At 47.2% G+C, this 26,181-nt stretch overlaps 1 protein-coding gene across 3 annotated transcripts in view; it reads left to right on the top strand.

Moving 5' to 3' along the window:
• The first annotated feature begins 1,335 nt into the window (after positions 1–1,335).
• LOC147623970 (3-hydroxyacyl-[acyl-carrier-protein] dehydratase FERN, mitochondrial-like) overlaps positions 1,336–26,181 on the top strand; it is a 40,721-nt gene continuing 15,875 nt past the window's right edge. For all 3 annotated transcript variants that reach the window (XM_086820636.1, XM_086820638.1, XM_086820635.1), the window contains exons 1-2: positions 1,336–2,004; positions 2,264–2,379. In XM_086820636.1, coding sequence (XP_086676762.1) covers positions 1,708–2,004; positions 2,264–2,379 — 413 coding nt within the window. In that variant the 5' untranslated portion in view covers positions 1,336–1,707. The remainder of the gene's footprint in view (positions 2,005–2,263; positions 2,380–26,181) is intronic.

Below are 26,181 nucleotides of genomic sequence, written 5' to 3'. Positions count from 1 at the left end.
GTGTTGTAGGCCTCTCTTGCCGTCATCATAACTCGAACCCCTTTCTTGCTCCTTTTCCTGCTCGAACCCCTTCCTTGCTCCTCGTCCTGCTCGATCCCCTTCCTACGCGACTGCTATAGGAGAACAAGGCAGAGAGAAAGAGCGTCCTCCTCCATGAGAGAGAGAGAGAGAGAGAGAGAGAGAGAGAGAGAGAGAGGTGTATTAACGTTGGTAGAATGCAACACAAGGGCATATACGACCAACGGTGGGACTTGAGAGAGAGAGCATCCTCCTCCTTCCCAGGTGACTGGTATATGAGAGACAGACATAGAGAGATTCCCAGCGAGGATGACTAGTATACAAGAGAGAGAGAGAGACAGAGATAGATTCCTAGAGGCGATTGCTAGATACATAGAGAAAGAGGCTCCTCCTCGTCGAGCTTACCCTCTATTGCACACTGGAGCATGCATCGAGAAAGCATGCATGCAATCTAAGAGAAAGTAATCCAAGCGTCCAAGTCACTAGAAAAGGTAGATTTGATTCATTTTGAAAACCTTAAAAAGACCTTTAAGAATACACGCTCATTAATTAATGGGCATTCAAAAAAGATATGGTCGCTTATTCGCTTTTTATTGTAGGTGCATTCATTAAGTGCCACTTACGTGGCATTTAATTAATACCTTACGCATTTCCATACCCCTCTCGCCCTCCAAAGCGCAAATCACCTTTGTAGACCAGGTGTCAAACTCGCGTCCCTCCCTTGCTCCCTACTCACTGCCCCTACGCATGCTTTTTTGTGCCAACCCTAGCCCCCTTCCTCCTGAGATCATCCAGTAGCTAGCACATCCTTTGCCGGCATCTTCCCCTAGTCTCCTTGTGCTCAGTGCCCACGATGCTCTCAATGCTCTCAGCCTCTCCACCGTTGGGTCGCCTCCTCACCTTCCCTACAATAGAAAGCTCCTTCTTCTACACGACCCAATGACATACAGGGAGAGATAGACATCTCCCTTCAATTTCACGAGAGAGCGAGAGATAGACATATCCCTTCACTTCCGAGAGAGAGAGAGAGAGAGAGAGAGAGAGAGAGAGTTCTGTTGCTTATAGCCTCCGAGAGAGTGCAATTCGACTGCTGTTTTCTTTCCTTATACGAGTAAATATAATTCTTAGTCGTACCATACATATTGTGGGCAAAGAGAAAAATCCACAACTAATTAATTAATGGTAGGAAAAAAAAAGATTTTGGGTGCATATTTTGAAATTATAAAATCCCATTGTTTGTCAATCCTTTGTTAAAGATTCCAGGTGCGCTCTCTCTCTCTCTCTCTCTCTCTCTCTCTGTGTTCGGGTTACATCATACATCCCTCTCTCTCTCTCTCTCTCTCTCTCTCATACACAGCGGGCTGCTTCACTCTCTCTCTCACACACACACGGGGCTACATTTTTCTCTCTGTGCGGGGATGCTCTCTCTCTCTCTCTCTTTCTCATACACACAGCGGGCTGCTTCACTCTCTCTCTCACACACACAGGGGCCTACATTTTTCTCTCTCTACGGGGATTCTCTCTCTCTCTCTCTCTCTCTCTCTCTCTCTCTCTCTCTCTCTCTCTAGGCCCTATGCATTCCAGCGCTTTCATGTTGCTGCAAATCTTCCATGGTTGCAAAACTTTATGTTACAATTTCCCCGTTGATCGGAAATGATGTGTATGTAGATGTAACGAGGGGTACAGAGAATGAATTTGGCAAAGTTTGCAAGGCGCTGCTTATCAGCACCAATCTCATCATCATCATCATCATCATGTGTACATGGAGGCGTTGCATCACGTGGATACGGTGTTGCGGAGGGGGAAGTGTTGAGGATGGAGCATACCTTCAAACAGGATGACGTGGCCGCATACGGTGCCCTCTCCGGAGACTTCAACCCCATCCACACCTCCCAAGCTGCTGCAGCCTCCGCCGGCTTCAAGGACTGTGTGGTCCATGGCATGCTCTGCGCAGGCCTCTTCCCTTCCCTCATTGGATCCCGCTTTGTAAGTCTCTCTGCATCTCTCAACACACACAATCATGTACGTCTTTATGTGCATGTATGCATTCTGTACACATGTTTTTATGTACACATAATCGTTTGTATGTTTGCGTGCACATGCTTGCATGTACCCACAAATGCATGAGTGCTTATGTTTGTAGGCACACGAGTATATGCATGCATAGGCAATCATGCATGCATGCACTGCGCGCACACTTTTTTTATGTGCAAACCTCCAACCCCTGACCTCAACGTTTGCACAGCCAAGAGCCTTCTTTGAGTCCAAAACATTGAGATTCAAAGAAGCCGCCCTTGTTGGCGACTGCCTTGAAGCTGAAGCGACGGTTCTCCATGTCCATTCAGCACACAATGGCCTCAGGTATGTCCTCAGCACCTCTAGCTTTTCAATGCTTTACTTCAAAACTTTCTTCAAGGAGGACGATTTTATCTTTTCCCTCAGGAAAAAGGAGTACGGCTTTCTTGTTGTACTAATATTTTTCTATGGAACAATGTAATCATGTGCAATAAACTAACAAAACAAGTCTTGAATGAATGCATTTTTCAATCTATAAGAATGGAGGCTGTGGAATCCTGACACAGGGACACCAGTTGGGTACTTCCTTGGGGGTCTAGATTTAAAGGGATACAGCTTGACATAGAAGAGGTTTGATTGCCTTGATTCTTGAGAAAGGCCCAGTAGACATGGTCAGAAGCTTTCTTGAAGTCCAACAGAAGGACTGCTAAATCCTCCTGGGGTCTGGGCCATTGTAGTTTCTTCCTTGAAAGTAAAGATGTTACGGAGGATGCTCTTATCCCAGATTTGGGTACCATGGATGAACTTTGGAGGTGACGATTCATGGCTTTTGAAGAGGATTTTATGAGTGCCAAGTAGGGTGATGGTTTGCCATTGCTGGATTTTTTGGAATCAGGTGAATGAATCCTTCAGAAAGTTGCTCAAGTAAAATGCTTGAAGGGATGACCTCATTGCCCAGATGCAACCCTTATGAGGTCCAAGGGCGTTGGAAGAGGGAAAGTGGCTGCCCGTCCTCTCCTAGGCACTTCCTAACAGGAGAGAGAGTGAAATTCAAAGCAAGGGTGCAAACACAAGGAAGGTTTGACTCCGCCCTCCCATTTGGCCCACAAAGCTGGCAGGCTTCTTCCATACGATGATAGGGGCCAGAGGACGCAAAAAATTACTTGCCATTTTGTCTCCTACTTGCCTTCCGAAGGAGGCTAGATACTCCACCTGTTGAACCTCCAAAGCCTCCAAGGAGGTGCAGGCGGCCTTCATTTAGGCTCCAATTCGCGGGTTGCTCTTGGAGCTATTGTAGCGAGGCTAGATTTTGGCTCCCGGAAAGACATGAGCCTCTTTTAAGCGACTGACCAAAGGAAAGGATTGACCTCCTATAGGGCCTTGGAAAGAGAGAGACAGAGAGTATGTAAGGCACACCGGACATCGAATAGCTACCGATAAGTAAAGTTGCACAGCGCAGATGACACATGGCATCAATGATGTGGCAGTTGTTGGCTGACTAGGAGCATTGGTGCATATATATACATGGGTAGCCAAATCGTCATATTCATATGCTTTCCTCAGCGCTGTACTTCATAGAGTGTTTTTCTGTAGGTATTTGTAGGTCAAGTGCTAAGCTGAGAGTGAATAGTAGGTCATAGGGTTGTGATTTAACGTCTTCATTCTTAGCCACATCTTGTACTTGAATTTCAATTATATTACTTCTTTCTTGTACATAACACAAAGCAGTAGTTTAGGACTCGTGTGTGCTGTGTCACCAATTGGCCGGCCATTTGGTCCATCTCGAGTTTTTGTGTCTCGTTCACTTGAGGCCAGGCCGGTGTCTCATGTGAAGAGGCCAGTATTTTGCTGACATGGACGGGAGCCAGACTGGTGCCGCCCGTGTGTTAGCAGGATGGTGTCGTATGGACGGGAGCTAGACTGGTGCCACCCGTGTATGACCTGGATTGTGTTCGACCCATGGGATTGTCATGCCATTGAAGAGCCAGTATTTGTGCCGTGTCTTATCTATGGGACTGTCACTCCATAGGGAGGCTCGTGCCTGGAACTGTCTTACCTATGGGACTGTCACACGCCATGGAAGAGCCAGTATTTGTGCCGTGTCTTATCTATGGGACTGTCACTCCATAGGGAGGCTCGTGCCTGGAAATGTGTCTTACCTACGGGACTGTCACTCCATAGAAAGACCAGGTTTTATATTTTTCGTCGTGCCATTTCTGTGCCGACAGATATTTTGTACTTGTTCCATGAACGGGAGATATGTCCATGATACTATTTGCACATGCACTCATATTTTGCATGTTTGAAACTGTTTTCGCATGATTTGTATTTTTGTGTTTACCCGCTTGACGTGTCACTTACTGAGCGGGGACGCCTGCCAGTGAGTCGTGAAGTTTGCTCTGTCTTCTGACGAGTTTTGGTGCATGTGAACTGGTGGTAAGTAGCACATGTTGTTTTAATATTTCATATTTTAACCTTTGTTTTATAAGGTCATTTGTTCACACTCACTTAAAAGTGGGCACCCCCTTTGGGCTCCCACTTAGGGGCCAAGGAGGGGAGCCCCACTTAAGTGTGTGTGTGGGGGTGGGTGCATGGTCACCTACCCACACCCCTTGGATCTGGCCACCCACATGCAAACGTGGGGAGCCAGCCAGCACTTATTGGTTAAGTCCACTTTAAATTTTATAAAAAAAAGCCTTCTCCTCCAGCGTAGAGATCACCCGGCGATCGTTTTTTTACCAACTTTTGAAAAGAAGAACCTGCCGGCGACCTCCTCCTGTGCAGAGTCTCAAGCAACGCCGTCATCACACCTTCTGCTGGCGACTGAATTTGTTGCAGGCGGCTACCATCTCATACTTTACTGCTGCACGTACTCTCTCTCCCAAGCGGCTGCATGATCACAGGTTGTAGGCGGAAGGCCATGTTTCTGTCCCAATCAGACTGTAGCCAGACGGCTGGTGGCTGCGCTGGTCATTCAGTAGGGCTGCCCACTACCACAGCAGGCGGCTGTGCGCCTGTTCTCCAGCCAGCAGCCCTCTACCCTCAGGCGACTGCACTCCTTCCTTCTACGCAGCCTACCAAAGCAACCGGATGTGTGTCCAACACCCGCAGGCTGCGTGTACATCTTCAACAAGTGGAGCTTCTCCTTCTCTGCAGCCAGGCGACGAATACAGTACCAAACAAGTAGGTTCGAAGTCGACGTTCGAAGTAGATGCTCGAAGCAAAACGACCACTAGCGTGGTCCAATCTCTGTGGTTCTGTGCTTTCACTGGACTCCGCGGAGAGCGCTCAACTGGTGTTCCAGGACCACGCACAAACAGGCGCTCCCGTACTAACGCCTAGCTCTCCCGATCTCAGCACCTTTGGACCGAGGTTCTCCAATAGCTTGGACTACCCGGCACCGAACGGGTGTTGCCGTGGAGAGAGTCCCTTATCAGATTTATCACAAAATACTACTTAAATCTGAAATTCACTTACTTGTAGGTTGCAGATTGTAGACCAATACCCGAGGTATCTGTAGCTACTTGAGTGGGACACCAGATGTAGCCACTTGAAGAAGAAGACGCCGCTTATGGGAAGGAAGTGCAACCACCTGTTGTGCAGGACACAACCACCTTCTTGTGGAGGAGGAACCCGTAAGCTTATATTTGTGGGGTATAATTCTCTTTCCAAGGGATACAGATTGTTTGATCCAGAGAGGAATGAGATTGTTGTCAGGCGGGATGTGGTCTTTGATGAGCATGTTCCAGTATCCACTGTCGAGGAGCCGCCACTTCTTGGAGATCCAGAGGAGTTTGATGATGATTCCCCGTCCATTGTTCCAGTTGGTCAACCACAGTCAGTACAGGAGGTTGAGCCCGCAGCTGGAGTAGAGCCCCCGCAGCAGCAGGAGGCTCCGCGATCTGTTCGAGTACCCAGGTGGTTGCTTGACACCCTTCGGGAGTCAAGAGTCCGCGACAAAAGCAATTCAGCGGAGCTTCTTCAGGTAAACTATTCTTTGATGTCTCGTATCATGTGGGACAAGGAGCCCACTTCCGTTAGGGAAGCCCTTTCACAGGATACTTGGAGGAGAGCCATGCAGGCGGAACTCGATGCCATCGAGAAGAACAACACATGGGAGTTGGTACCAAGGCCGTCGAAACGGTCAGTCATTGGTGTCAAATGGGTCTTTAAGACCAAATATGCGTCAAATGGGTCGGTGGACAAACACAAAGCTAGACTCGTGGGGCTAAAGGTTATGCTCAACGGCTAGGCATCGACTACGAGGATACCTTTGCACCGATAGCAAGGATGACCACGATTCAGACCGTTCTTGCCCTTGCTTCTTCTCAGAGGTGGCCTGTGTATCAAATGGATGTAAAATTTGCGTTCCTTAATAGTGACGTGCAGGAGGAGGTGTATGTTGAGCAGTCTCTAGGCTTTGTTGTTCCAAGATCAGATAGGATGGTTTACAGGTTACGTAAGGCCTTGTATGGTCGTAAACAGGCTCCCAGGGCTTGGAATCAGAAGATTGATTCCTTATTTGTTCGGACGACTGGTTTTCAGAGATCGGTTGTAGATCCCAACCTATATCTCTTTCGGGAACGCGGCATGGTTATGATTATCATCCTTTATGTGGATGATCTCATTCTCACCGGCGGTCATGTGGAGCACATTGGCATCACGAAGGGTGCCTCGTCAAAGGAGTTTGAGATGACCGACCTGGGCTTACTCCACTTCTTATTGGGATTGGAGATCTGGCAAACCCAGAGGGGGTTTTTCGCCTCTCAGCAGCAGTATGTTCATGAGTTGCTGACCGACCTAGGCTTACTCCACTTCTTTTTGGGATTGGAGATCTGGCAAACCCAGAGGGGGTTTTTTGTCTCTCAGCAGCGGTATGTTCATGAGTTGTTTGAGGCCTTTGGGATGGAGAACTGCAAGCCTATTACTTCGCAGATGGACCCAAATACAAAGTTAACTGTTAATGATCCTTGTGAGCCAGTTGATGCCTCGCAATATTGGAAGTTGGTTGGTTCATTGATCTGGTTCATTGATTTGGTTGCTGAACACCAGATTAGACTTGAGCTTCTGCGTGGGGCTGTTGAGCTCTTTTATGCAGACACCATTGAAGTCTCATTGGGACGCAGGATTGCGGATCTTGCGGTATCTGCCGAGTACGAAGGATCTAGGACTCTTCTACACAGGAGGGGATGGAGTCAGACTCCAAGGTTGGAGTGGCTCGGATTGGGGAGGAGATCTACTTCAGGTTACAGTTTTACCCTCGGCTCAGGAGCAGTAAGAGGCAGTCAACTATTGCCCTATCTTTGACAGAGGCAGAGTACCGGGCTGCTTGTGGTGCTGCTTGCGAGGTTGTGTGGCTGCGGAGGCTGCTAGGCGAGATTGGGTTTCCACAGAAGGAGCCCACAGTCATCCAGTGTGATAACGAGAGTTGTATAGCTATTGCTTGGAACCCGGTCTTCCATGCCCGGACCAAGCACATAGAGATACAGTATCACTTTGTACGTGAGAAGATCTTGGCTGGTGACATCTTGCTACTTTATTGTTCGACGGAGGACAATGCGGCGGACCTCTTCACGAAGTCTCTACCTCAGGCTATGCTCAGATGGCACTCCAGCTCCCTAGGGTTGGTTTCATAGCCAGGAGCTGAGAGGGGTGTTAGAAGTCATCTCCTGTCTTAATTGAGACACCAGGGCCTCTGTTGTGGGTGTGTATCACTTCAGGATCTTGTGTATATAGAGTAAAGTTACACGCCTATCTCTCTCCTTCTCTTGTGCTGTCTATTTTCTGCACTCTACTTGCTCTTGTGGTCTCAAATTTGGTTATCATCTCCGTTGCGTATTATGACATATGACACCTTGGCATACCCAACAAAACATCACACCCATCAAGTGGCATGATATAGAATTCCTCAGTGTCCACATAACCCTGCACATGAAGCCACAGCTTCCCAATAATAGGGGTAACGGGTTCTGCATACCCAGGATAAGCCATATTAGTCTCATACAAAGGTCCCATCTCCTCTGCATGGATCCCCAATCTGGTAGCCAAATCTGGTGAGATAAAGTTAGCTCTAGTACCTGTGTCAAAGAAAATCAAAGCATTCTGATCTCTAACTTTGCTCCATGCCCTGCACAACTCAGTCTTCTCACCACCTGGCTGTTCCCCAACAAGATCAGGAACTAATCCTGCAGAAGGCTTTGCTTTCTTAGACTTGGGCTTCCCTTTAGTGTCAGAGTCCTTTTGGGACTTACGCTTGGGACAGTTGAAAGACATATGTCCCTCTTCGGTACAGAAAAAGCATTTCTTGGCATCCATCAAAGCTTGTCTCTCCTCAAGAGTTCCCTTGGGCATTGGTAACTTCTTATGCTGCTTCTTTGCAGGTACCGTTGCATCACGCGAAGCGTGCCTTGACTTTTGAGTGTTCTTGCTTGTGCTTTTGCTACCCTTAAATCTAGGTGAAACTCCAGTGAGTAATGCATTTGCCGTCATGTGCATTCTCTATCATCTGCGACATATTTGTTACTCCAGTCTTTATGCAATAGTCACACACTTCCTTGGGCAACCCACAACAATACTTCTCAACCTGCTCTGACAATGGCACCGCACGATAAGAAGTAATTGGGAGTAAAGCTTCCCAAAACTTCTTCTTGTAATCCTCAAGATTCTCACATTTCGATGCATCCAACTTATGCCATGCTGTCATTACATCCACTTCAAACGTAGATGTGAGCCACACGGAAGAGAACACCTGTTTAAATTGTACCCAAGTAGATGGTGCTATGCCGTGCAAAAGAAGAGTGGACCACCATTGCAATGCATTGCCTTTGAGAAAAGTTGCAGCTTTTCTCACTTTCGAGGATTCCGTGTAATTTCCACCAAAAAAGCAGCATCAAACTGTTGTAAAAAGGTAAGAGCCTTGAGCTTGTCTTTGGCCCCACTGAATGTGTCAAATTTCAATGCATCTTCCCCCTCCTTATAATCTTTCGCCTTACCCATAGGCGTTAGATTATCATAAGGAAGTGGCCTCACAAGATTGCTACCCCCTGCATTCATGCCCATCATAGGGTCAACATTGCCAGTTTCCACACCATGCAATCCTGTTGATCCTCCCATGTTTCCAAACATACCACTATGCATACCGGGCTGCATGCCCCCATACATGTTTCCTTGCATTCTGGGCTGCATGCCCTCATACATAATCCCTTGCATTCCGGACTGCATACCACCATACATACTGCCTTGCATACCAGGCTGAAAATTAGCTCCAAAATTCCCTTGCATTCCCATGCCTCCTTGAGGGTAACCCCCAATCATAGATTGGAACATGGAACCACCGCCAAAATAGCCTGGATGCATAGATTGTTGCGGAATAGGTGGCTGTCCGAAAAAGGAACTCTGTGGGTTTGCACCATGAGTGTTCTGCATGTTAGAAAACTGTCCAAGAGCAGGATCCTGTGGGAAGGCACTAATATTGCCCTGAGGTGGGTTACTAGAACGCACCTTCTTCTTCTTCTTCTTAGGCTCAGAAGGGGCTCTCATAAATTCAGCAAACTTCTCACTTTGCGTGAGCTGTAGAAGCACATCCACTGCCCTTGCCAAACGGGCTTTAAACTGGGCATCATCTTCCTCTCTACTTGGCATGTCTTCTGGCTGCATTACATCCTCATAACGTGCATCTTCTGCAGCCTGTTCTCCTGCAAGTACATCCTCAGATTCAGTCCTCTCAAGAGTGGTCTCCTACTCTTCCTCATCATCATAATCATAATCATCTTCAGAGTCTGACATCTTGCTGAAATTTCCAACAATGGCTTTCCTTGAGACAACCACGAGCTCACCCCCTTAAGAAAGTTGATGATGGTCCCGGCAACGGAACCTTGAAACTGGCCTCTGGTAGAAACCAAAGTGTGGTAGACTAGCAGTCACCCAATCCAATTGTAGTCCGGCCAATAAAACAAATAAACAGGAGCTAGAGTGCTCCAACACATGAAAGAGAATGACACGTGTTGGCCCCAAAGCTTGGCGCTCCTTTCGGTATTTCTTTATTCAATTTCAATGGAAAAGTTTAAATGATTACAACATGGCCATTCATGGCTCGTATGTCTGCAAGTCCAATTTGCCAATCCTCTGGACCTCTTAGCATAGAGGTTACACATAGCTTTGTGTCCCAAGAACACCACACTGTTATCTCCTCTAATCTGCTAAGTCAGTGCATCCATGAGGCCTTGAATATGCATTTGACTGAACCATGCACATAGCCACAAACTCAGCCATGAAAACAGTCCACAAACTCTTCCAAATCAGTCCACAATCTTGCCCTGTTTCCACCCTCTGAACTGCCAAACCCTTCCTCTCACAAAGGGCCAGAGAGAACAACTCCGGAACAGTCACGAGCCAATGAAAAGGGAGACTCAATATGCTCAATATGACACCTCCTGCAGTCCCACCTGCTCACAAAGAGAGAGAGAGAAACTTACAGTCCTTGTGTCGCTTTTCACAAGAGAGAAAGGGTGCGATGAAAAACCCCGTTCAGTCCTGCCCTCTTGTCTTGCAGCTGGGAGAGAAAACCTGTGAGAGAACCTGCTGTCCAGCCTTGTGTTCCCCTCCTACAGTCCATGCTTCTCAGTTGACAGTTAGCTTCTTGCCGAAAGCAAAGGAGAGAAGAAGAAGAAGATCCTGCAGGCGCCTGTATACTCTGCAGCACAGCAGCCAATCTGTCCTCCAAAGGCCAAAGAGAGAGATAGAAAAGAAGGCCTGTGTCTCTGCCCTGTAGAGCAGCACAGCAGCCAACCCTTTACTCTCCAACAAGCATGCGTAAAGTGCTATTCAGCTGCGCCTGTAGCCTCAGTAGCACAGCCCGCCTGCAGTCCTTCCAAAAAGCCACAGTAGGCCTGAAGCGCAGCCCGCCAGCCCTTGTTTTCTCCCAAAAAGCAAGAGATAGAGAGAGGCGTGTCCCCCAAAAATAGTGTAGCCTCCATAAATAGCCTAGGGGCCACCCAAGGTTATAAAACCTTTCAAACTTTAATTCTTGGCCACCAAAGGCTATAAAACCTTTTAATCTTTAATTCTCTTTGTCCCCTTCACACATGGGGTTGTCCACACGTTTCCTTTTTGTCCGGCCACCCAAGTATGAACATTTAAATATATAACTTGCTCACCGACCACCATGCTCACACTTATGCTGCACCAATTTCAAAGGGTCATGACAGCATGCCCCACTGGGCTTACACTCTTTGTCGTCGAAGGATATTGTGGATTTGTAGATGATGAGTGGAACGACGAGATCTTTGGGGTCAAGGCTGATCACGCTCTCCCTTTTAACACCCGGGGCGTGTGGGGTCGACGGAGGGTCACGTGCCCGTGCTAAAGCCGGAAGAGGAAAAGGAACTCTTAGATTTGCTACGTGAATTCTAGGATTGTTTTGCACGGAAGTATAGTGATATGAAGGGGATTCCACTAGAAATAGTGAATAATACCATCCATATCTTGAAAGGTGCATGACCAATGAAGCACCAAACTTATCCTATGAGCCCAAATGTGAGCGGTGCGCTATATGTCTAGTGTTCCTGTTGAGCCCAAGTGATATCCTTTGTATTCGCCGGATGTGAACCAAAAAAGTCTGAGTTTGAGAGGCATCTCATTGACTCCGACTCTCGGAAGGCTGTCTCAACATGGTCTCTAGCTATCGACAGAGCTTGAGTAAGTACATGCCGAGGCATCTGTAGCTATCAACCTGGGAGAGAAGGCTAATCCATACAGTGGAATCTTCCACAGATCTATCATCTTATAGTAGGGTGGGCATTGGAACATGTAATGCTCCTCTGTCTCCACCTTCCCAGTTGTACAGACCCTGCATATCGTGCCTCTTGTGGGATATCCTCTCGTGAGTTGATGCCCTCAGCTGGCCAATAGCAATCCGCATGGCATGTGACATGTGTCTATGGAGATATTTAGGGCCCTCAATGAAACTATCCTCCAAAACTCCGAGGAAGTGCTCTGTGTAAAATTAAATTTTCATAGAAAGTGAAACCGGCCTGAAGGGCGGTGGAACAAACACTCGCACATAAAACACTTCAACGCCATTGAGGACCTAGAAAAGGAAAACAAACAGGGGGAGCTAGAGTGCTCCTGCAAACAGTACACGGACACCGATTGGCCCCAAAACGCAGTGGCGCCCCTTGCGGTATTTCTTTAATTGATTATAAGAGCTTTGATTACAATATAAGGCTGGAAACACAGCCATCACAGTAGAACCCTTGAAGCCTGCAAAGAACCTGCATCTGGCTTCTTGTCCACTCGGCATCCACAAACAAGTCCAGCCATTGTTCACATCGAAAGACTCTCTCACATTGAGTCTGCATACAGAAGCTTTCTGCCATGATCAAGGCTGCCACAACCATCCATAGCCTCTCACACTATAAACAGCATCACACCCTGACACATCCAGTGCTTCTGCATCACAACACAAACTCCCAAACTGTCTCTCAAAGGAGTATCACAGCACAGCATACCATACAGTCGACACACCTGTACAAACCCTCTCTACCTTCCAAGGGTACTATCCATCTCTGTCATGGATTCCCTGTCCCCTGCCCAATCAGTAGCAAGGCTATACCAAACATGTGTGGCATGTGACCTATCTCCTAGAGAAACCCAAATACATGTTTTCTCCAGAAACCTACGACCTGTTTCCACATGAAACCCTTAGGCCTGTTTCCCTTTGAAACTTCTGTCCTGTTTCCCATACATCTAGTTACCTGTTCCCTCATGAAACATCTGGCAACATAGAGATGCCCATAATTGTAAGTCCCTCTCTTCCTTTCTAGCAGGAAGAAAACAATCTGCTCCATGAGCACGCAGCCATGCGAGCTTGCATCACTCCCATGCCAAGAAACATAACCAAGTGACCTTGTACTTGCAGCCAAAAACCCAAGCACATAGCTGAATTTGCAGCCAAACAAAAACAGCCCATAAACAGTCCCAAAACAGTCCCGAACCAAAGCATAGAGAAGCTGAAAGTTCCATCAGTTGAACACCATCATCATGATGTCTATGTTCATGAAAAACCAGCCCCTATCCTCCTTTATGTCAAGAGAAGCCAGCCCCTTTCCACTCAGGAGAAGAGCACACACTGTCTGTCCCGCACTGCCTGCATCTGCTCGTTTGCCAAGGGAAAGAGAGAGAACATGACGTGCTGACACCCATACCTGCAGTGGCTATTCAGTCCACGTGCAGCCAGTCCAGCAGCCACCTAACACTTTCCCTTCTGCAACCATCAAGAGCCTATAGAGCCTACGGTCCTTGAGAAAGAGAACCAGCCCACGTGTGCTCATCTATCCAGCAGCCGTCTCTGTGCACAGGAGAAAACCATGCGCTGCTCTGTCCAGCGTTGCCTGCAGCCATCTGTTTGCCAAGAGAGAGAGAGAAAGAGGCCTGAATTCTGTCCTGTAGCGCAGCACAGCAGCCAGCCTTCACTCTCCCAAAAAGCATGCATAAGGAGGTATTAAGCTGCGCATGTACACTCTGCAGTCCATCCACGTGCATCCTCCACGCAGCCGACTTGTACCTGCAGTTCAGCATGCCTCTGTCTCCTGCCCTGCCCTTCACAGACACCTGGGAGAGAGAAAGAGTTCAACGTGTTCTCCTGTGTACACTGCCGAACAGCCCTCCCTGCGAAAAAGCACACACACATCTAGAGATAGGCGCCCCTTTCTGCCTGCCAGCCCCTCTTCTTCACAAAAAGCACACGTGGCCCCAAAATAGCATATGGGCCACTTTTTCTTTCATAAAAGGCATTAAAAATGATTTTAAAGGTTTTTAAAACCTTTTAAGTTAAAATCTCTTTGCCCCCCTTCACACTTGGGGTTGTCCACATATGGGCTCCCTTTTTGACTCCAACCTGATGCCATTCACACTGTCCACCATGTCCCCGTGCACACCTGCATCTTGTCCAGAGAAAAACACAGGGTCGTAACATACCCCCCTCTTGAAAAATGGCAAGCGTCCTCGATTGCACTCAATGGCACAGTAAAGCATCTCATGAGCAAAGACACCCCATATGGCAAAAACAATGGCCTTCCAATGCATCTGGGTGATAAAATAATCATCCTGCACAATAAGCCACACTGTCCTCTTGCTTGTTCCTTCAGAACCTACAGCAAAAGTCTAAAACCAAACGGAAACACGTTAACTGTGTTAGCCAAAAACAAAACCATGCATCATTCTACATATGACAAACATATGCAATGACACATATATGTATTCACAAACAATATGCTCCTCAAAATGCTCTACCTACTCCAAAGTAACAGTCTAAGGGTTGCTCGCAAGCCTTACGCCCATGGGCATCCCGCAAGACCCACGACTGATGGTACAACATGAGCATATGCAAGCACTCAATGCATCCAAACACTACATCGAGTAAGTACTTTCCCACATATGTCTCATGGCCATCCCGCAGGAGTTACACCCAATGGTGCATCCATGAACATAATAAAGCACTTGATGTATCATACCAACATACATGCAGCACTCAACACAATGCAGAGTATTTCCCAATGTATTCTCAATGGTACAAGAATCCAATGGCACCAGAATACAAAAATACCTCTACCTCAAAAAGTGTATGCATACATGCACAAATAGAGTTCGATCCATATTTCCATGAACCAAACCAACTCTAGGACTGCTCGCAAGACTTATGTCCTCCATAGAGTTATCCATAGTTGCAGTTAGAGTTCAAGGTGCGCGCGACTGTGAACCATACTCAACCACCATCTCCTGTGACTAGTACACAATATCATAGAAGTCCCATAAGCAGATGTACTGTCAGCCTCAGTACCTTCGGGTGAATACAAAGATGTCACCAAGCGACTCCTAGATAACAAATGAGCCTGTCTGTAACAAGAAGGGAGCGGAGGTGCTACCCCCCTCTTGAGCATCAAGCAATGCTCCAGACCTATGCTCTGCTGAACCTGAATGAGCCGTAACAAGAGTCGACTCCAACTCATAGGCATCAAGATAAAGCTGCAAAACCTGAGGTGAATCTGCTAAGTCACCCTCCTCCATCCACTTCGCATCCATCAGTGAACCTCCTCCATCCACTTCGTATCCATCAGTGAACAGCTCTTGAACTTCACAGGATAGCGATGGGAAACCTTACCCTGTACCTTTCTTTCCTTATGTGCCAGTATATGCTCAGGAATAAGAACCTCGTCAAGTTCCTCCACTTCCATCTGATACATCCTGAGGCACCCAAAACCTGCTTGCACTCCACCCAAGTGGTAAGCACAAGTCCTCGATGAAGCATAGTAGATCACCACTGCTAAACATAGAAAGAAACTGTCTTCCGAACCCATGAAGCCTCTATGAAGATACCACCGGTGACAAAGTGTCGAAAGCCATAGCCTTCAACGCATCTCGTGCACCATAACACTTCAACTGCTTCTTGTTCCTGGCCGACTACTTCTTGTCCCTGTTGTCTTTTCTCTCGAGCTTCATCTTCAGCTCTTGCTCTTCACCTCATATAGGCAAAGACACAAAATCCTGAAGTGTGTCCTGCACTTCCTTTTCACTTTCCTCATGTTGAAGCTTTTGATGTGACTCTCATGAGACAACCATGAGCTCGCCCCCTTAGGAAAGTTGGCGATTGTCCCGACCAAAGCAACCACGGACTCGCCTCCTTGAGAAAGTCGACGATGTCCCGGCAACGGAACCTTGAAACCGGCCTGAAGGGCGGTGGAACAAACACTCGCACATAAAACACTTCAACGCCATTGAGGACCTAGAAAAGGAAAACAAACAGGGGGAGCTAGAGTGCTCCTGCAAACAGTACACGGACACCGATTGGCTCCAAAACGCAGTGGCGCCCCTTGCGGTATTTCTTTAATTGATTATAAGAGCTTTGATTACAATATAAGGCTGGAAACACAGCCGTCACAGTAGAACCTTTGAAGCCTGCAAAGAACCTGCATCTGGCTTCTTGTCCACTCGGCATCCACAAACAAGTCCAGCCATTGTTCACATCGAAAGACTCTCTCACATTGAGTCTGCATACAGAAGCTTTCTGCCATGATCAAGGCTGCCACAACCATCCATAGCCTCTCACACTATGAACAGCATCACACCCTGACACATCCAGTGCTTCTGCATCACAACACAAACTCCCAAACTGTCTCTCAAAGGAGTATCACAGCACAGCATACCATACAGTCGACACACCTGTACAAACCCTCTCTACCTTCCAAGGGTACTATCCATCTCTGTCATGGATTCTCTGTCCCCTACCCAATCAGTAGCAAGGCTGTACCAAACATGTGTGGCATGTGACCTATCTCTTGGAGAAACCCAAATACATGTTTCCTCGAGAAACCTACGACCTATTTCCACATGAAACCCTTAGGCCTGTTTCCCTTTGACTTCTGTCCTGTTTCCCATACATCTAGTTACCTGTTCCCTCATGAAACATCTGGCAACATAGAGATGCCCATAACTGTAAGTCCCTCTGTTCCTTTCTAGCAGGAAGAAAACAATCTGCTCCATGAGCACGCAGCCATGCGAGCTTGCATCACTCCCATGCCAAGAAACATAACCAAGTGACCTTGTACTTGCAGCCAAAAACCCAAGCACATAGCTGAATTTGCAGCCAAACAAAAACAGCCCATAAACAGTCCCAAAACAGTCCCGAACCAAAGCATAGAGAAGCTGAAAGTTCCATCAGTTGAACACCATCATCATGATGTCTATGTTCATGAAAAACCAGCCCCTATCCTCCTTTATGTCAAGAGAAGCCAGCCCCTTTCCACTCAAGAGAAGAGCACACACTGTCTGTCCCGCACCGCCTGCATCTGCTCGTTTGCCAAGGGAAAGAGAGAGAACATGACGTGCTGACACCCATACCTGCAGTGGCTATTCAGTCCACGTGCAGCTAGTCCAGCAGCCACCTAACACTTTCCCTTCTACAACCATCAAGAGCCTATAGAGCCTACGGTCCTTTAGAAAGAGAACCAGCCCACGTGTGCTCATCTATCCAGCAGCCGTCTCTGTGCACAGGAGAAAACCATGCGCTGCTCTGTCCAGCGCTGCCTGCAGCCATCTGTTTGCCAAGAGAGAAAGAAAGAAAGAAAGAAAGATTTTATTAACGTCTTCCAAAAGACCGAACTCGGCCTATGAGACAAATCGGAGTACATGTATGGGGTATCCTCTGTCATCCCAACAAAATGAAAAAGTACTGAATAAAAAAGCTGAATCTGGGTGTGCAGGGGATGGAGCTCTATTACTAGGAGAATGCAAAGCTATATGCATGGAGTATACAATCATGATATGCAACCTAGCTAGCTCCATCCTGTACCATACTGGGGGTATAAAATGGTATACATCAGTGAAGGGGGTGTCCACAGCTCCCTGAAGAACATGCCTGGGTGTGCTCTGAAGCGAGCCAGTCGCTTCGCACCCTCTCTGTGAAACTGAGCTCTGATCTCTGTCATCTCTCTCTGGTATAGGCGTGGTGTCCGAAAGCCAGGTGTCCTCTGTCTCCTGCGGGCTCTAAGTGTCTCTGCTCTCTGGAGAGTAATTCCCTGCCGTGTAGGGGCTGGGAGGGGTATGGATCTCTGAAAAAATGTAGTAATCTGTGTCTGTCGCCCCCCCTCTGGAGCTGTCTGAGCCTGTAATAATGTCTCTCTGTGGCGCTGTATGTCTAGAATGTATCTCCCCAGTATGCGCTGGTCTGCTGCCTCAAAGATCTGGCGTAGGGAATGTGGCTCTCTGAATAAAATGGGATATCTCTCTCTGATGGCTGTATATGCTCTGCATCTGCATACATAATGCTCCTCACTCTCCACCTCCTCTCTGCACAATCTGCATACCCTCTCCTCTCGGGTGATCCGTGCTGCTCTGCCAGTCTCAATCTCCAATCGGTGTGATGAAACTCTGAGCTGACCAATAGCCACTCGGGAGCCGTGTGGTAAAAAGCCCTCCATGTATCTAGGCCTCTCTATAAATCCATCATCAGTGATACTCATGAAGTGATCTCTGTAGTATAGCATCTTCGGTGGAAGAGGCTGTGTAGGCGATATCCATGTCTCTCGTGTATAGAGCTGCCATAGATCCTGTCTCAATACTCTGTTCCTCTCACTATGAGAGAGACGGATATGTGGTGCATCCCTGTCATACTGGAATGGTGGTAGATGATCCATGTCTAGGCCATGCTGTGAGAACCAATGTGTGACCTGTGCATACCATGATCCTCTGTCTCCTGCCTCAGCCAACTGTCTAGATGCCTGAAGGCTGGGAGAGTGAAGGCTGGCTGCTGTGCTGCGCATGTACACTCTGCAGTCCATCCACGTGCATCCTCCACGCAGCCGACTTGTACCTGCAGTTCAGCCCACGTGCATCCTCCACGCAGCCGACTTGTACCTGCAGTTCAGCATGCCTCTGTCTCCTGCCCTGCCCTTCACAGACACCTGGGAGAGAGAAAGAGTTCAACGTGTTCTCCTGTGTACACTGCCGAACAGCCCTCCCTGCGAAAAAGCACACACACATCTAGAGATAGGCGCCCCTTTCTGCCTGCCAGCCCCTCTTCTTCACAAAAAGCACACGTGGCCCCAAAATAGCATATGGGCCACTTTTTCTTTCATAAAAGGCATTAAAAATGATTTTAAAGGTTTTTAAAACCTTTTAAGTTAAAATCTCTTTGCCCCCCTTCACACTTGGGGTTGTCCACATATGGGCTCCCTTTTTGACTCCAACCTGATGCCATTCACACTGTCCACCATGTTCCCATGCACACCTGCATCTTGTCCAGAGAAAAACACAGGGTCGTAACAGAAAGCTTTGCGGGGACACCAATGTCTTGCTCACATGAAGCCCTCTGAGATCTGGTCGAATAAGGTGATTGATCTCTTGCTGGGAAAACGGGGAATCAAGGCTATACTAATAGAGGGGGGGAGACAATCCATTTGAAGACTGTGTCAGGCGAGAAACCTGAGAGTACTAACATCTATTGTGCTCATCTCGGTCCAGTTGCATCAAGGACTTCAGAGCCAAGCGTGGGAAACGGTCACCATTGAGTGTATGTCAGTGGTGGATGTACATGATAGACTGGGATAGAGTGTCTATGCCCAAGGGAGGTGCTCCAAACTCCGCTAGAGCACTCTCATGTGGCACACACTGCTTATTCCTGATCATACGTGAGAGCGTCATAACCTGCCACCTCTCTATTCTCCCTCCACTCCTCATCTATTAAATTTGGTCCCCAGAAAAGGGCCCCATGTATCACTGCAGGTTGCACCAAGGTGTCAAAAAGCCAAACCTTGGTGCGGGGTTCCTGACAGTGGGTTTGGAAACAATGTCTCTCCAAACGGGTCAAGGATGCATATCCTCTTGTCAAGCGGGCCTCGGCAGCTAGTTTTATGGAAAAAATCAGGCCTATGAAGGTCATTCCAAGGTATACATAATCTCCACCTGGGATCTTGTGAATAGAAAAGACATTCTAGCTCACCTCTGATAAGATCATAATCTTGGTTTTTCAGAGATTAACCATGAGGTCTACCGTCTCTCATCACAGAACCTCTGCAATGCATCAAGATGTCTCTGTAATCCTTCTGCTTGAATTGGAGATCAGGACTGTCATTTGCATATAGCAAAATGGGCACAATGGCTTGATCCAGCCGTTAACTTGTGTCCCCAAACATGTCCACAAATGATGAAGCCTCATCTCTATATAGCATGAATAGTGTAGGAGAAAGTGGGCAGCCCTATTTGACCCTGATAGTTGCTATTGATGTCTCCCGAAAGGCCTCCTGGTGCATGTATCTTGCCTATCACGGCAACAATCCCCATATTATGTCTGATGAAAACTGGAGCTCCTGTAGACTGTGCAGAAGTCAGGGGTGAGGGACCGACAAGTCAAAAGCTTGTGAAGTCCACAAAGCAGCAATACACATGTTGCTCCCTCACCTCGTATATAATGGCTCAGACAGTAGAATGGTTTCTCCTAAAGCCTGCTTGGCCTAGGGTTCTATCCCTATCTCTGCCAAAAAACTTATCTCATCCTTCAATACTATCCCATAGATCTTGGCCATTGTTTTGGCCTATCATGATGGTCCTATAATTGCTTCCGGGGTCTCGTGTTTTATGGACAGGGACCCCGGACAATGATGTTGGTGGTCCAAGAAGGGGGGAAGCTTTCACACAAGGCCCTATAAGGGCTAGGGTATTATGCCCATGTGCGAAGTGTTCCACCCATGGTTCTTAGGCCAACCATTATGCAGCTTTAATAGGTCCTTGTGACATTAAAAGTGTTAAATAGAATGGTTGAAGTGGGGCGTGGAATGTGCGACATATCTGGTGTGGGTTGCTTTGGCATATCATAAAGATGTTGTGCACAAGATATTCCTAGGTGAGGGGACTTGTGATGGGCGTGGGTGGTCTCTTCTCCTCTACAATGCATCAGGCGTCCGAGTTGTTTCCAGTGTGCACTCAAAAAGAGTTGGTACAACTCCATCTTGCGCTTAGCTAAGAACTCACGCTTCTTTCAATGAGTAAGGGGGCAAGGGTCTTTTCATTTCTCATGCAGAGATCCTTCCGCATGCTCGTTCTTGTAGGAGGTAAAAGGCATGCATTCTTGCATTCCTTATCAAACCACCTAGAGAGAGAAAGAAAAGAAAGTTATATTAATGTCTTCGAAAGGCCCAAAGGGTCTATGAGATGTGTACAGTGTCCATGAAATCTCGGCATGGATGAGAGTGGAAATCCACAAAGCAATAGTATACATTCTGTTTCCATGACCTTGGCAGCGGGGAGAGAGAGAGAGAGAGAGAGAGAGAGAGAGAGAGAGAGAGAGTGTCTATAGGCCAAAAGATGTTACATGTAATCCATATGTAAACTGAATGTCAAAACAACACGAAAAGAAAAAGAACAGGTCCCTGTGTACACAATTTAGTAAGTAGAAACAAAAATCTCATGTGTCCTCAACAGAGTATAGGGCCATAATATCCACCTCCTATGGTGCCTCCTTGTGGCTAGAGGTTTGACAAAAACTCAGTACAAAGGCCTTTGTGTGAATATATGCTCTTATGTGTTGGGGTAAAGGCATTATGCCCACCCTTATAGTGTGTACAAGCCCATAAGTTATAGTACATAGTACACTTAGTACTTTTAATGTACTAAGTGCACTATGTGTACTAGTGCAATATACATGTGTGATAGGGGAGTCACACACTCAATGCTTGAGTTGACTTATCCCCACAACTCTCTCTCTCTCTCCCTTCTTCTCTGTGTGTTTGTCTCTGACATGAAACCTAACCCTAATTCTTTCTCCCATTCAACTGGTATCAGAGCCCTGGTTTTAGGGTTTTGTTCTCAAGGGTGCAGAGCTGGAAATCGACTGTGGAAGAGCTACGGGCAGAATTGCAGCGATGGAAGTTGCCTGTGCGCAGAGCTGTTGAACCATTCGCAGGCAGGTGGGCGGAAAGAGGAGGAGTCGAGGGCAGCCATTTCTCCTTCAGCAGAGAGGCGGAGGTGACGTTGTGCTGCAACAGACCTTTGTAGTGGCTAAAGGCATGTCAGTTAGCGACTGACTGTGAAGTGAAAGTCGACTGGAGAAGAAGCGCAAGGACACGAACGTGGCGCAGTCTGTGTGAGCGTTAGCCACAAGGCGGAGGCGGCGTTACGTGTCCCCGTGAGGGCCCATCGCGTGTAGCGCTGGCCACCAGGCAGGCGGGCGTCCATCGAACACACCTACGAGCGAGCCCCTATAGCTGCCAGGTTCGGTGAGAGCCGTCGCGTGTAGCGCTGGCCCTGGGCAAGTTTGCTTCGCTCCTCGTCACCTTCTCCAAGGCGTAACAGCAGCGCTCACAGCAAATCAGGCGTCTATAGCGAAAACGCCTCAACCAGCCTCCATTTTTTTTTGGGGTCTATCGTTGACACCAGCTCCCCTTTATCGCTGCAGAGCTCCTCAGCTATTGTCCCTGCACAGCAGCAAATACGAAGCCCTCCCTCTTTTCCTGCATCAGAAATCAGAAATTTACGAGGTATTTGCTTCAATTTTTTTTTGGGATTTGCAATTGAGCAGGTACAATCATCAATTAAGCATGTACAGGTGCCAAATTGCTCAATTTTTTAGCAAAATTGGCAAAATTGGGTGACATTGGTCACAATCAGAGTCAATTTGCAGGAAATTGGATGTCGAAATTTGGGACTTTTGATGTAATTGTGCAATTAAGCATTCATACATGCTGTATGATGTGAGAAATTTCACATTCGGGCAAAATTGCAGGAAATTGATGTGCAAATCAAAGGGCTTTTGTGCCAATTGGATTGATTTGCATGCAGGTACTCGCATTTGATGCTTTGGGCAATGTGATGATGCCTGTCAAGCACTCAATGTGCCTGTAAATCAAGGGGCTTTTATGTATTGGATGTATATGTGGACAAGGGAAGCATCGTGAAGACTCTGGATGCCTTCATGTGCGTTAATGTACCATGTATGATCAGAAATTGATCTTAAATCAAGGGGCTTTTCAAGATTTTATGCTTGTTGAGCTTGGCAAAACAGCAGGCAAGACTTTTATGCCTTGAATCCTCAGAAATCAGCTTGCAGTCAAGGGGCTTTTGCCCAATTTCTGTTCGGGACTGTTGTATGCAGTGATCGGGACTGTAAAAGTCTGATTTTCACTCATTTGGACAGCCAGGAGAGCATTTATTGCTGTTGTACTTGCTAGTACAGATTTGGTACAACTTTGTGCAAGTTTTGGCATGGCTGTACACTGATTTGAGTGAGGAAAAGGTTCATTTTCAGTTGCTGTACTTGCCGGTACAGGTTTGGTACATCACAGGTGAGCACTTGGTAGTACTGTTGTACAGTACTTTGAAAGGGGAACAGAGCACATTTAAGGTGCTGTCCTAAATCTGCAGCAACCAGATTTTGGTGATTTCATCACATACAGTGGGAGTAGAGTTGCATTTGTGCTTCCGCAGTGGGAGATAAACTTTGGGAGAACAACTGTGAGCACTTTGTGTGCTTTTGGTGCAGTGTTTGCACATTTTGCAGGGAGTCAGGCATTGACAGGTTGCATATTGCTATGGCAACCACAGGTGAGAGCTCTTCATTGCTTCACATCAAGAAGCTTGAAGGCTCACATAACTATGATATTTGGCAAACCCAGTGCTATATTGTGTTGCTCCAGAAAAAGCAGCACAAGCCTATCAAAGAAAGGGGTGTAATGCCCGCTTCTCTTACTGCTGAAGAGTGGGAAGATATGGATGAGATGGCAAGATCTACTATCATGTTGTCTGTGTCAGACTCTTTACTTTTCAGCATTCGTGAAGAGAAGACAGCTTGGGGAATGTGACAGAGATTGCAGGACTTGTATGCTCAGCAAAGTGCCTCAAGCAAAGTGTATTGGTTGAAGAAACTCATAGGTCTTCAGATGAAGGAAGGGGCGTCTATGACAGCCCATCTAAATGAGTTTAATGGTATTGTCAGCCAAGTTATAAATCAAAAGTTGGCAATGGACGATGAGTTCAAAGCCACCTTTCTCTTATGCACTTTGCCAGAGAGTTGGGACACATTCAGGACAGCCACTAGCAATTCGAATGCTATGATGTCATATGCAGATGTTGAGGGTGCTCTTCTTCAAGAAGAGATGAACAGGAAAAACAACTCTGTTGGAAAGTCCAATGCAATGAATGCACGTGGGAGATCCCAGCAAAGGGGTAAAAGCCAAGAACGGGGAAGGAGCAAGTCCCGCTCCAAAAAGGACTTGGAATGCCATTATTGTGGCAAGAAGGAACACATCAAAAAGCAATGCTACAAATGGAAGAATGATCAAAAGGAAAAGGGCAAAGGAAAAGACAAAGACAAAGATGAAGCCAAAGATGTAAAGCCAAAGGGCAAAAGTGGAGTCAAGATTGAAGAAGTCAATGTGTCACATGCAGGTGACAGTGAGGATGAGGTCCTATTCACATCTTCACTTGATGCCCATTCACTTCTTGCAGGAGATGGTCATGGTATGCACTCATGGATCATTGATTCAGGTGCCTCCTTTCATGTCATAGGTTGCAGAGACTTGTTTGTCAGGTATACTGCTGGCAATGAAGGAGTAGTTTATTTGGGTGACAACCATGCATGCAAGATTCTTGGCATAGGTGATGTGAGGCTTGTGTTTTCAGATGGCTTACAGCTTATGCTCCATGATGTCAGGCATGTGCCTGAGATCAAGAAGAACCTGCTTTCTACTGGACAGCTTGATGATGCTGATTATGTTACCACATTTGGTCGTGGAAAGTGGAAGATTAGTAAGGGCTCACTGGTTGTTGCCAGAGGCTCTAAGGTGGACACTCTTTACTTCATGCATGCAGGTGTTTGACACCATGCCAATGTAAATGCAACCGAGCTGCCGGAAATCTCTATGTGGCATAGCCAGTTGGGACACATGAGTGTCAAAGGAATGGAGCAATTGTCTCGTTTTGGTTACTTGCCTTCTCTAAAGTTTTCAAGTTTTCAGTTTTGTGAGCATTGTATATATGGCAGGCAACTCCAGTGTGAAAGAGTGCACAGAGCGGAAGCAGAGTGGCACTAGAATGTGCTGAACAGAGAGTGCAAGAGAGAAAGAGATATGGAGCAAACTATGCTGAATATACTGAACCAAAACAGTCCCAAGCAAGAGACAGTGATAGTCTCATAAGTGAGGGAGCAAATAACTACAAGACTCTATGAAAAATGAGAGGCCAGCACCCACTATTTATAGTGGGGAAGAGCTGGCCGACTGGAGCATGGAAACAGGCCGACTGGAGCTGTTGGACATAGCTCCCTAGAAAAATGCCAGAAAGGCTGGGAAAAATCCCAGAAAAATACTAAAAAAGGGGTGGCCAGCCCACAAACAAGGGCCATGCAAAAGGGGACCAAATGGGCACCATACAGAGCAGAAACTGGGGATGAAAGTGCTAACACCCCCTCTCAGCACCAGATGCTGAACAAACTCCGAGAATCCGAAGATGAGGAGCCAAGGAAGCCTGAGAAACCGGCTTGGTGAACAAATCTGCAGCATTCTCCGCGGAAGGACAATACTCCAAACGCAAATCTCCAGCAAGAACCCGTTCACGAACATAGTGATACTGAATCTCAATGTGTTTCGTACGAGCATGAAACACAGGGTTCTTGGCGATGGCGATGCAACTCTGATTGTCACACCAAAGAAGAGTAGATCCGGTAGGAGGACAGCCAAGCTCCTCCAATAATCTCCGCAACCATATCGCCTCACATGCAGCATAGCAAACTGCACGGTACTCCGCCTCGGTAGAGGAAAGCGCCACAGTAGGCTGCTTTTTACTGCTCCAAGAAATGGCTCCAGACCCAAGTGAAAAAAGACAACCAGTGGTCGAACGCCGTGTATCTGGATCTCCAGCCCAGTCTGAGTCAGACCATCCAACAAGAGTGCGTCCTTGGCCATAAAAGATGCCAAAATCCAGAGTGCCACGTAAGTACCGAAGAACTCTGAGAGCACACCGCCAATGCTGCTGACGGGGTTTGGATGAGAAGGAACTCAATAAACTGACTGCGAAGCATATGTCCAATCGGGAGTAGGTCAACCATACCAAACAACCGACGAGAACCCGATACTGGCCCTGATCAGTCCCTGGAGAAGCATCAAGTGAAGAAAGCTTCTCACCAATATCCAAAGGAGAAGATACTGGTTTGCACCCAGTTATCTGAAATCTGTCGAGAATCTCCCGAGTGTACTTCTGCTGAGAGAAGAAAATGCCCTTCGAGGTCTGCCAAATCTCAAAGCCAAGAAAATAGTGCAAGAGGCCCAGATCCGTCATCTCAAACTCTGTCTCCAAAGCATCCATAACAGAACGGATCCGCACAGAATAAGAACCTGTAAAGATGAGGTCATCAACATAGACCACAATGATAACAATCAACCCCCTCTCAAGGAGGATATAAAGGTTCGAATCTGCATGAGAGCGGCGCAGGCCGAGCTTCTGAAAGAACTCATCAATCCGCTGGTACCAAGCCCGCGGAGCCTGCTTTAGACCATATAAAGCCTTCTTCAGCCGGTACACATGATCCTGTTTGCCCGGAACAACAAATCCTGGCGGCTGATCAACATAAACCTCCTGTGTAAGCTCTCCATTCAAGAAAGCCGA

The sequence above is a fragment of the Cibotium barometz genome, chromosome 26, assembly GCF_041138505.1.
Source record: "Cibotium barometz isolate CiBa-2024 chromosome 26, ASM4113850v1, whole genome shotgun sequence".
Lineage (NCBI taxonomy): Eukaryota > Viridiplantae > Streptophyta > Polypodiopsida > Cyatheales > Cibotiaceae > Cibotium > Cibotium barometz.
This window is presented reverse-complemented; position numbering and strand designations above follow the sequence as displayed.